We start from the raw sequence: 12892 nt of genomic DNA, 5'->3' as shown, positions 1-12892 counted from the left end.
CGCTTTCCTCTGTTAGAAGGCTCTTCCCAACACATAGAAATCGACCTTGATCCTGGTTAGTCCAGTTTCCAGGCAGTACTCCACACTCAGTGCCCGAGTATCTGTGAATGGGTGATTCTCCATGTGTATTATTCATAAGGTCAAGGGCTGTCCCTGAATTTCTAGGGACTTCCATGAAGAGACAAAGAGAAAGCAATACAAACCTAAGAGTCCCTATTATACCAAAACCCCAGTGAGACCGTCAAGTCATTCTGTGAAACCATCTATACCCACAAAGCTTGGTTAGATGTTGGACGCCGGAGCTACCACCACTCTGCCCCTCGGAATCCTTCGTCCTGCCCTTCCAGGTCACTGAGTTCCACCTCTGGCTTTCTCCCAGTTACTAATGATGCCAACGGCCACACGAACATAAACGTTGCTTCTTACTACATACACTGCTTGGAAGACAACATCTTTTCCAATATAGGGTCCATGGCAGGAGGACAAATAACAAAAAGAATGCTGAGAAACAAGACTTTCCATAAGCACTTCACAGTCACAAAGCGCTGCTCTGTACTTGACTTCATTTAATGCTCACAGGGTCCGAGCTAAGTATTATTCACATCCATTTGCCTGGCTAGGACGCTGACGTTTGGTGAGACTAAGGTGCTGGCTCAAGGTCACACATGTACTAAGTGGTTAAGCTGGAGTTCAAATAAGAGACATGGTAACTCCACCACTAGAAAAGCTTCTCTAATCACAGGGTTGCCTACTGCACTTCAGCTAACTCTCAGAAGCTGCTAGAGGTCTGGCTTGGAGGTCCTCATGAGAGACGTTCTTGGGAATGAGTTGGAGATGAGACCCAGGCTTGGAGAAAGGGATGATCATCCAGTCCTTGTGTTAACAGGAGGGAGCACTCAGGTACCCAAGGTGAGAAGAGGCCTGAGGACCAGGGTGAGAGGTGCCCGCATGCCCCAGAGAGTGAAGCAGAGAGCAGAACAGTGGGCCCTCGGGCCCCGTGTGGACAACCTCTGGTCTCTTCTGCCCTGATGCTCTACATCTCTGAGACCCTCCAGCCCCACTGCCCAGAGCCAGCAGCCTTGCTTCTCTTGCTCTAGCTCTCTCTTCAGCTCCAATTTCCACCAGTTCCCCCTCCCCCCTATTAGTATCCCTGTGAGGGATACCTTATGGAAATCAACGAGATCCGTGAGCGTTGCATGGCGATTGGGGTCCACTCCCAGGAAGCTGTAAAAATCCCCAGAAGCATCCACAAGAAAGTGTTTGAACCCTTTCTGCAGGCGGTAGGAGAGGGTGTAACCCCAGATTTTCTCACTGACCCGGACCAGGAATGCTCCCTCAGTCATGTTCTCCAGGAGAGCTTCTGCATCTTCTCGGCTAATAATTCCTGATTTAAAATAGAAAAAAAACAAAAAAACACAGCAGGTTCTGCGACTGCCTCCCCCACGATTCTCCACTCCTCCCTGCCCCTCACCCTGTGGCTCAGTGCACATGCCATCCACACAGTCCAGGGTGGCAGGAAGGAAAGAGCCCCAAGGGCTGGCCAAGCACATGCCTCCTTCCACAGAGAGGGCATCTTGGCCCAGCGCCACCCGCTGTGAGCCTGGGGGCAGAGTTTCTACTAGGACGTGAGTTGAGCATGCTTTCCTCCACATTGAGCCAGGGTGATTTGGATTAATTGGGTAAGCAAGGAATTAGTAGTGAGCTGTGATTATAGCATTATTGATTATAAATATAAGTCAACAGGCTTGTGAAAAGCCTTAAGAGGCCTGCTTTAAAGACTAGTCCAGAATGGCTGCTGATGACTAACTCACTTATTTCTTTAGTACCATAAATAAGCACCTAAAAATAGGGGTTTCCCTTAAAAAGTAAAAAGACTTCTTCCAAATACCTGTGGACACCAGGCAAAAAGTTTCTTAATAGGGGCATAGAATCAAGCTTCACTTCAGCTCAGAGATCAAAACTTTCTAAGGACTTGCACTCCTACACAATGCGGTTTCATCACAATTTGGAATTCTGGTTGGCCTTGGAGTCGTTGATATGCTGGTAGCAATCCCCTGAAATGCTCTCAGGAAGCTGCTGTCATCTGGGTGATATAGGAGGGGTGATGTAGAACAGGTTCCAGAGGCAAGTAGGTGGGAAGAGGAGGGGAAGCCAGAAGACCTGGATTACCCCCACCCCCGACCTCTGCCAACCTGGCTATGGAATTTTCAGCCAAGCCCTCAAGGTCTCCAGTGTCCTTTGACATTTAGATGATCATAACCCAAATACTTAGAAGGTATGTTATGACTTTCAAGTTGAATAAAGTATTCAAACTCATTTCATACATAGAGAATAGCTGTGGAGATGCTGGATCCTGTTAGCATCTGTTATTCTGGAGGAGAGGTGAATTGCAACACATTGTCCCTTTGCTCACCCATGGACTTACCCTTTCCACACTATCGGTGATAGGCATGGGGACAGAGTGGCTGGGCTGCCCATCTCCATGACCCTGAGAGGCTCAGCACACCTGTGACTTCTCCCCAATCCCCGAAGCCACTCTCGAGCGAGCCGCAGTCAGGCTCCCCTCCCATCACTCTCCTGCCTCACAGGGCACACTCAAGACTTCCCTTGTGCCCAAGGCATAGGACACAGAGGCAACCACACTGCCAAATGCTGCACCCTTTAAAGACAATTGGCGCAACAAGGGGCCACCTATTTCCTCCTTGCCCAGGATTTACAGCAAGAGGCATCCAAGCCAGCCACCCCTCCCCAGCCAAGCTCTACAAGCAGAAAAGGAAGAAGAGTAAGACAAGGAAGGAAGTGAGGAGCCCTTTCGCCACAGGACACCTGAAAAATAAACACTGGCCCATGCAAGAGGGAGGATGCACCCCGCTGCTTCCCCCCAGAAGGCCTTGGGGGCTTCATGCAAAAAAGTAGGGACAGACAAAAGAGGACCGGAAGGGAAAGTCCAGGATCCCTCAAAAGTTGGCACTGTCCTTCACCTACCTCCCTGCCCCAACACCAGAACACCCGGGCCCTAAAAGAGGCTGCAGCAGGGAGATAAGTAAGGGGGGCCAGACGCAGGGCCAGGGCCTAGGAGGAAGAGGGACCAGAAGATGTCACCCTCATCCCCACTCCAAGCACCTCAAGCTGATATGGTAGCGGGGCTAGGGTTGGAGAGGAGGGGAGTGTTACTAGGGTGGGAGACTACAGTCAAATTATATACAATTCAACTTTTTTTCTTTTAAACAAGTGTCTTTATTGTAACATTTATTACTTTTTCATTGATGAATAAAAATTATATATATTTATGGTGTACATGACATTTTGATATATGTATGCACTGTGGGATGGCTAAATCAATCTACTTAAGATTAACATACGCTTTACCTCACATATTTTTTGTGGTAAGAACACTTAAAAATCTACCCTCTTGGCTGGGTACAATAGCTCACACCTGTAATCTCAGCACTTTGGGAGACTGAGGTGGGAGGATCACCTGAGCCCAGTAGTTCAAGATCAGCCTGGGCAACATAGCCCATGTTGTTGTCTCCACACTTTTTGTGGAGACAACTATCTCCACAAAAAAATTAAAAATAACTTGGGCATGAAGATGCTACACCTACTTGGGAGGCTGAGGCAAAAGGATCATTTGCACCCAGAAGTTCGAGGCTGCAGTGATGTGTGATCATGCTACCATACTCTAGCCTGGGTGACAGAGCAAGACCCCATCTCAAACAAACAAACAGAAACTCTCTTGGCAATTTTCAAGTATATAATATATCATTAATTGTAGTTACCAAGCTGTACAATAGATCTCTTGAACTTATTCCTCCTGTCTAAATGAAATTTTATGTCCTTTGACCAACATCTCCCCAGTGCCTGCCTCTCCCAGCCCCGGTAACCACCATTCCACTTTCTGCTTCTGTAAGTTCAATGTTTTTAGATTCCACATTTAAGTGAGATCATGAGGTATTTGTCTTTCTGTGCCTGACTTATTTCACTTAGCATAATGTCCTCTAGGTTCATCCATGTTGTCACAAATGACAGGATTTCATTCTTTTTAAAGGCCAAATACTATTCCATTGTGCACATACACCACATCTCTTTATCCATTCAACTGTTAATAGACATTTAGGTTAGGCCTGGTGTGGTGGCTCACGCCTATAATACCAGCACTTTAGGAGGCCAAGGTGGGAGGATCGCTTGAGCCCAGGAATTCAAAACCAGCCTGGGCAACATAGCAAGGCCCTGAATCTACAAAAACATAAAAAATTAGTTGGGCATGGTGGCACATGTCTGTGGTCCCAGCTACTCAAGAGGCTGAGGTGAGAGAATCACATGAGCCCAGGAATTCAAGGCTGCAGTGAGCTATGATCATGCCACTACACTCTAGCCTGGAAAACAGAGCAAGGCTCTATTTCAAAAATAAATTAATAAATAAACAAACACTTCCATTGATTCCCTATCTTGGCTATTGTGAATAATGCTACAATCAACATGGCAGTATAGATATCTCTTCGACATACTGATTTCATATCCTTTGAATAAATACCCAGTAATGGGGTTGCTGAGATTATGGGGTACTTCTATTTTAATTTGTATTTTCATGCTTTAAGAGAATGTGCAAGGGGTCTCTTTCCTCCAACACTTGCCAACACGTTATTTTGTGGACTTGACTTTTAAAATGCCAAAACGACCAGTAATACCAAAGTGACGATGTTATGTGTCTCACCCACCTAAAACCCTTGAGCAGCTTCCCCTGACTTCCAGCAGAGCCCAGGCTCAGGCACAGCAGACAGCAGGCTCTATGCCCCGCCTCAACCTACCCCTCTGGGCTCATCGCACTGTTTGGTACTGGCTGCTCCCCACAAGCCGACCTTGGACTGAGGCCACATCCCAGCCCCCTTCACTCCAGCTGACCCTGACTCCTCATTGAAAGCCCCATCCTCTTCTCTCCCCAGAATCATGGGCTACGGGCAGCCTACATTCTACCTTTGTGCAAGTTAGGAAAAGATGACCTGAGTAACTGAATTAGAAAAATGTGCCTCTCTGGGCCAAAACCACAAAGCCTATAGCTTGATTGGGAAAGGCAGTGCCTGCACATCAATCCTCTGTTCTCCCCAACTATCCCCACCCCTCAGGTCCCCCAGTTCAGTGTGCAACCTGCTCAGCTGATCAGGAAATCCTTTATCTCCCAGGAGACTGTCATGGATATCCCACATTTGGGTTTTCACAACATCCTGCCAAAACCCCACAGTAGATTAGTAAATAGGCTGTGAGCCGCTCAAGGCTGGGGCCTGTGGCTGCCATGGGAGCAAGCAGCTCAGGCCTCCCTCCAAGACAGAGACCTGTTGCTGGGAGCAGCATCATGCCCTTCAGGATCCTCCATGGGGTCATGTTCTCCCTAGGGTGCTTCCAGTCAAGGGCAGGGCACAGGGGTACTAGAGCCACCATTCCTACCCAAAGCAAGATTCCTCTAGCAGGCAGTCTTTGCTCTGGGGCTCTCAATCAGCCTGGCCAAGATTTTTCTCTGAGCTGTACTCCAGGAGCAGGCTCACTTACCAATCATCCTTCTTCCCTCTCTCCCTCCACAGGTGTCAGATGTGTACCGTGTTCTGAAGACTCTCCCCACCTTCTCCAGCACCCTCCCCCTTTGTCCTTCACAGGCATTTCCTCCAATCAGTCTTTCCTCTTCTGCTTCATGGAAGACCTGACGGACACAGACAACTCATCTTTACATCCTCCATGCCTGGGACATTGGCAGGGATTCTGCAGCAGTGATGAAGAGCATGGACACAAATCATAACCCGGGACTTGTTCCATGGGTGGCCTTGAGAGCAGGTGACTTCAACCTCTCTGAAACCGAGTTTGAGGTCCTCATCTATTAAGTGGTATTGATATTAATAGCTATGTCTTAAGGCTGTTTGAGAATTAGTAAGTTAATGCATGAATACGTTTAGCACGGTGCTTAAAAATCACAATAAATATCTAATACAATATAACTAGCTGCATTGGATGCACTAAGTATTCTACACATGTGTTAGTGCTGCAAACTGCCTGGTGCTGGTAGCTGCAATGGTCATAGGACTGTCAGGCTGTGTCCCCCACCACAACCCCTGACACACACACACTCAATTCTCTCAAACATAGGCTGCTGAAGGTGACTTCAGCACCATAAACTTAGCTGGGCCATTTCTGGGAGACTGTCTAGGTCTCTGTGAATCCTGCCTCCTTTTTGATATTGCTGATATAGTTTGGATGTGTGTCCCCTCTAAATCTCACGTTGAATTATAATCTGCAGTGTTGGAGGTAGGGCTAGTGGGAGGTGATTTCTCACAAATGGTTTAGCACCATCCCCTTGATGCTATCCTCAGGATAGTGAGTGAGTTCTTGTGAGATCTGGTTGTTTAAAAGTCTGTAGGATCTTCCCCCTCACTCTCTCTCTCTTGCATCCCCTCTCGCCATGTGATATGCTGGCTTCCCCTTTGCCTTCCACCATGGATAGGAAGCTTCCTGAGGCCTCATTGGAAGCCGAGCAGATGCTAGGGCCGTATTTCCTGTACAGCCTATAGAACTGGGAGTCTATTAAACCTCTTTTCTATATATTAGTAAGTTACCCAGTCTTGGGTATTTCTTTTTCTTTTTCTTTTCTTTTTTTTTTTTTTTTTTTTGAGATGGAGTCTCGCTCTGTCACCCAGGCTGGGGTGCAGTGACACGATCTCGGCTCACTGCAACCTCCACCTCCCAGATTCAAGCAATTCTCCTGCCTCAGGCTCCTGAGTAGCTGGGATTACAGGCATGTGCCACTATGCCTGGCTAATTTTTGTATTTTTAGTAGAGACGGGCTTTCACCATGTTGGTCAAGCTGGTCTCAAACTCCTGACCTCATGATCCACCCGCCTCAGCTTCCCAAAGTGCTGGGATTACAGGCATGAGCCACCACGCCTGGCCGGGTATTTCTTTATAGCAATGCAAGAATGGCCTAATACATTTGCCTAGAAATCAAAATTGCAATTTGGCACAAAACCAAAGGTAATATAACCTCATAGTTCAGGATAGTAAACAGCATTCCATAGAAAACCCAACCCCTCAAGAGAATTAGCATAGGATGCTTGCAAGGAGAATCTATGTTTTCCTTCCCCATTCACTTTGCCCTCTGTATAAGTCCGTTTTCACGCTCCTGATAAAGACATACTTGAGACTAGGCAATTTAAAAAAGTTTATCGAACTTACAGTTCCACATGGCTGGGGAGGCCTCACAATCATGGCAGAAGGCAAGGAGGAACAACTCACATCTTACGTGGATGGCAGCAGGCAAAGAGAGGAGCTTCTGTGGGGAACCTCCCCCTTATAATACCAACAGATCTCATGAGACTTAATTTGCTATCACGAGAATAGCACAGGAAAGACCTGCTTCCATTACTCAATTACCTCCCACTGGGTCCCTCCCGAACACGTGGGAATTCAAGATGAAATTTGGGTGGGGACACAGCAAAATCATATCACCCTCTGATCTCTCTCTCCCCCTGGATTGCCTCTCAGCCAACTGCAGAGGGTCTGGGAATTAAGCATGAATCATCACCCACCTCTGCTTCTTCTGAGCACCCTACAACCTCCTGGCTGAGGAAACAGGGGAAGGCCCTACCTCACCCCTTCCAGCTGGGGAGCTAGCATACTGTCCGAGTCCTTGAAACTTCCTCACTCTGCTAATGACTGGGCCTGGCTAAGGGATGCAGCCTAACCAGCCAACGCTCCAGGGTGACAATTTTAGAATGAATATTGGAGAATGCAACTGAAGATTGATTCTGAGCCAGTTCTCATTCCCAGACAATGGTAAACATTGTTTTTCCTATAGTTTCCAGGAACATTTTCTCTCCCCGCTTCCTTCCTTTTCTTCCTTTTCTCCTTCCTCCCTTTAATAAATATGTATGAAGCACCATCTAGAAGCCGGGCCCCAAACTTGGCACCTGGGAGTCAGCAGTGAATGAGACACAGTTCTTGCCTTCTAGAAGCTCTGACTCTGGACAGAAATGAAGATTGATGGGAATTTTGTAATATAAAAATAAAAGGCTAACTGTGAGCAATGGTGATAAAGGCCACATAAGCTATTGGCTCAGGCACTGTGGCAGCACCTAAGGGAGGCACCCCACCCAGTTCTGGAGCCCAGCGGCGGAAGTGATGTTTAGACTGAGTCCAGAAAGGGACAAGAGGGGGCAAGGCAAGGAGGGAAGATTGCAAAAGTCATTAGCAAGTGGCTCTTTGTGGCTGGAGGGAGGGCTAAGCTGGGAGCTGGGCAATGGCCAGAGGTGTACGATAGGCAGCAGTCAAGCTCCAAAGGGCTCTCCATACCATTGAAAGGATTAATTCTGAGGGCAGCGGACAGCCACTGATGTTTCCTATACAGAAGAAAGATAGAAGAATGTTCAAGTGTGGAAAATGGATTGAAGGATTACGGTTCAGAGCCAAGGATTTCAGCTCAGTGAGGGCTTCCTCACTTAAGAATTGCTTCATGGCTACATTTCACAGTGTACCATTGATATCTGGCTCTCTGACCCCTACCCTCCCAGAAATGGCTTCCATTTTGACGCACAGAGGTTAAACGACACACTCAGGCTCCTGTGAGACGCTTATGTCACAGCCAGCATTAGGCACGATCTGGGGCCACTGTGACCCTTCTCCTTTGGTCTTCCTATCAACCCTGTTATAACCAGTTCACAACTGAGGACACTGAATGTCAGGAAAAGAAGGGATTCACCCAAAGTCACAGGGCTTAATAGTCACAGAGAATCTATTAAGTGGTGGAGGCAGATCTGAACTCAGGTCCTCGGACTCCAAGTCCAGTGCTCTCTCTGTTCTATACCATGTTGTCTCATGCAAAGGATGGTAAATGCTGTGAAATAAACAAGAAGGAAGAGGTTGAGAAATCAGGGAAGGCTCTGTGGAGGCACTGAATGGGAATGTGAGGTGGGCCTTGAAGGCCGGATAGATTCTGTGTAAGCAGTGAGGGGTAGTAATGAGGTGTGAGGGAGAGAAGGGACAAGATGAGTGAAAAGTCAGAATGAAGACCAGGCATGACACATCCATGGGGCATTTATATAAATCTAACATGAGAGAAGCTTAATCTAAATCTCAGGAGATTAAGACACATGGCAGATGGAATGGGAAGTCTAACATATATAGAATCCGAGTCCCACAGGAGAGGAGACGAGGCAACATTTTAAGAGTGAATAGTTAACAATTATCACAGACACATACTATAAAACTATGCAAAGATATTCAATTCTTCTTTTGTCAACCAGACAGAAAATGCAAATCACTACAAAGAATAAATAATTAGCCTTACAGCGGACTTCTCAGTTGCAACCATAAAAGCCAGAGAACAATGGAATAAAAGTTTCAGTATGCTGAGAGAAAAATAACTGTGTTTAACGAAACTACCTTTCAAGGAAAAGAACAAAATAAAAAATCTTCAGAAAATAATTTGAGCTGGTTGATTTCTAAAGGAAATTCTAAAGGATGTACTTCAGGAAGAAAAAAAAAAATTATCCTGGATAGAAAATCAGAGATACCGGAACAAATGATGAGCACAGATACTGCAGGTCAACCTAAAAAAGTTGACTTACAAGACAATAATAATAATGGATAATTTGAGGTTTTGAAAAAGATGGAACTATAATACTAGACAATATCTTAGCAGTAGGGAGTAGGAGTTTCAAAATTTTGTTTAGGGTGAGAGTAAAGATATATAGAGTCAGCCTTCCCTGTCTGTGGGCTCTGCATCTGCAGATTCAACCAAGTACAGATCAAAAATATTCAAAAACAGGCCGGGCATGGTGGCTCACACATGTAATCCCAGCACTTTGGGAGGCTGAGGTGGGCAGATCACTTGAGGTCAGGAGATTGAGACCAGCCTGGCCAACATGGTGAAACCCTGTCTTTACAAAAAAAATACAAAAATTAGCCAGGCATGGTAGTGCAGGCCTGTTGTCCCAGCTACTCAGGAGGCTAAGGCAGGAGAATCGCTTGAACCCGGGAGGTAGAGATTGCAGTGAGCCAAGATCACATTACTGCACCCCAGCCTGGGCAACAGAGTAAGACTCTGTCTCAAAAAAAAAAAAAAAAAGAAAAAGAAAAAAAAATTCAAAACCAAAAATGAATAAACAACAAGAAAACAATTTTAAAAATACAAATAAAAAGAATACATTACAACTATTTACATAGCATTTACATCATATTAGGTATTATAAGTCATCTAGAAATAATTTAAAGTGTAGAAGGATATGCATATGTTTTATGCAAATGTTATGCCATTTTACATAAAGAACTTAAGCATCTGCATATCTTGGTATCCACAGGGGTTCCTGGAACCAATCCCCCAAAGAAACCAAGGGACAGCCGCATTAACTTTAGAATCTGCTAAGTGTACATATTAAATCGTCTAAATTAACCACTGGAAGATAGACATTGAGAGTGGTAAAATCTCCAAATAACAGAGGTGGAAAAATGGAATGAGAAAAAAAAACTTTCTCAATGAAGCATGAGAAAAGCAAATAACTGAAAAATAAATACACTGTGACTCCATTTATATTAGGTTGAAAAGCTCACAATGCTAAACATTTGGAGATTAATATATAGCAATAAATGAAGCAAAGAAATAATGGACAAAATATTCAGCATAGGGATCATATCTGTTAAAAAGAGGTTACAATGGAGAGAAGCACACAGGTGAGGGCTTTAGGATTTGGTGCTGCTCCCACTTAAGCTTTCTTTATGCCCTTCACATATGTATATACATATATGGTAAGTATTCAATATTTAATATTAAAAATATTTTAATATTGTTGTTCTGCAGCTTCTCACACATTACTGCTATGGCATTCATTCAAAATTGATCAATGTCCTTTGGAGGCAGTGCAGGTTACCACCTAGAACAACAGAGTCACGAATCAGTTTTCGATTTCCATGCTGGTTGTCTGTGTCCCTGAAGTATAGTTCTCAGCCTTGGCTGATGCCCAGGTCCCACTTAGAGCGAGTTTGGTTAATTCATCTGGGTTACATCAAGCAGTGGTATGGTTGAAAACATTCTCAGTTGATTCTAACATGTAGCCAGGTTTGAGACTCTGGGCTAGAAAGTCAGTAGTCTTGCAAGCCAGGAATGGCAGAGATATAAAAAGTGACTCTCACATTCTAGAAACTCCCTCTATATTCAGAGCAATACTTAGAGATCTGAACATAGAGTTTTATAAACCTATTCTAGAGGGGATATAGGATAGGTCCTATGAAGGTCCCTGCCAGACAGGAAAGAGAAGGAAAGAGTGTTTTCTAGGCTAGAGCTGGGAAGAGGCAGAGAAGAACTGGAGGAGCTGTCCTTAATCCCTCTTCTGCAACCCACACCCCAGAAGGTCTGAGAAGGTAGCTGAAAGCAGAATGTCCTGTACCCCAGTTTCTGTTGGAGAGTCTAGCAATTACCCTGTGCCTGCATAATGTAGCCACAGCTAAGCAGAAATGGTATGTGTAGAGAGAGAAGTCTAAAGATGGTGATTCCCAGCCTCACCAAGTTCCAGTGAGGAATGGAGGGGATCCAGGAGTTCTGCCACATTCTAGAGTGGGATTTGGAGCACACAGGTAGAGCAACCCTCATATACGGCTGGGGGAGTGGAAACTAGATCAGCCTTCCGAGAGCCATCAGCCCCCGTCGTTAAATAAAGTACACATGCACCCTCCAGCCCAACAACTCCACTGCTGAAAGACACTGCACAGGTCCATAAGGATCCAATGCAAGGAACTAAATGATTAATTGTAGACAATCTGGGTTTCCACGACTTGGGGAGTAGATCAGTGAAATTAGGCGGATACACCCAGTGGAATACTGTACAGCAGTTGGAAATAATACAACAGAGCCACACACAGCAGGCATCTAACGGCATGATGCTCAGTGAGATAAGTAAACACAAATGATATTTAAAGCACCTCACAATTCATGTAAATATAGGTAAGTATGGGGTAAGGGGAGTAGATTCTGGGAAGATGGCTACAGGGGCAGCAACATCATTTTAAAATCTCTCCAAATCTCCAAATAAGAACAGGCAGTGCAACTAAAGAACAAAACCGGAAGTCCATAGACTAGGTTTATAACAAATTAGGTCATGAGATATCCCCACGAGCCTTGCTATGGTCTGTGCCCATAAAAATTCATATGTTGACATTTAGTCACCAACATAATGGTATTAACAGAAGGGGTCTTTAGGAGATAATTAAGTAGTGAGGATGGAGGGCTCATGGATGGAATTAGGCTCCTTATGAAGCAGCAGGTTCATTCTCTTCTACCTTTATGCTGTGAGGGAACACAGCATTCAAGGTGCCATCTTCAAAGCGAGGACTGAGCCCTCACAGACACCAAACCTGCCTATGCCTTGATCTTCGACTTCCCAGCCTCCAGAACTGTAAGGCAATAAATTTCTGTTCTTTATCAATTATCCAGTTTCGGCCAGGCACGGTGGCTCACGCCTGTAATCCCAGCACTCTGGGAGGCCGAGGCAGGCGGACTGCCTGAAGTCAGGAGTTCGAGACAATCCTGGCCAACATGGCAAAACTCCGTCTCTACTAAAAATACAAAAATTAGCCAGGTGTGGTGGCACATGCCTGTAATCCCAGCTACTCGGGAGGCTGAAGCAGGAGAATCGCTTGAACCCGGGAGAGGAGGTTGCAGTGAGCTGAGATCACGCCACTGCACTCCAACCTGGGTGACAGAGTGAGACTCCATCTCAATAAATAAATAAACAAAACAAACAAAATTATCCAGTCTCAGGTATTCTGCTATAACAGCTCAAATGGGCCGAGAAAACCCCAAATACAAATGGTGGTAGGAATAAACCACTAACACAAGACCTTCATGATACCAATGTCTATA

The 12892-nt window shown here is 45.5% G+C and overlaps 1 protein-coding gene across 2 annotated transcripts in view; it reads right to left on the bottom strand.

The window, feature by feature from the left end:
* The window catches only part of SH2D4B (SH2 domain containing 4B), a 107697-nt gene that overhangs the window by 9915 nt on the left and 84890 nt on the right, over positions 1–12892 (bottom strand). Inside the window, exon 7 of one of the 2 annotated variants that reach the window (XM_055093074.1) lies at positions 1164–1384. The exons of the other annotated variant lie outside the window; for it this stretch is intronic. Within the exon in view, the coding sequence (XP_054949049.1) occupies positions 1164–1384 (221 nt within the window). The remainder of the gene's footprint in view (positions 1–1163; positions 1385–12892) is intronic. 2 annotated transcript variants of the gene reach the window in all.

Source organism: Pan paniscus, chromosome 8, assembly GCF_029289425.2.
Source record: "Pan paniscus chromosome 8, NHGRI_mPanPan1-v2.0_pri, whole genome shotgun sequence".
Lineage (NCBI taxonomy): Eukaryota > Metazoa > Chordata > Mammalia > Primates > Hominidae > Pan > Pan paniscus.
This window is presented reverse-complemented; position numbering and strand designations above follow the sequence as displayed.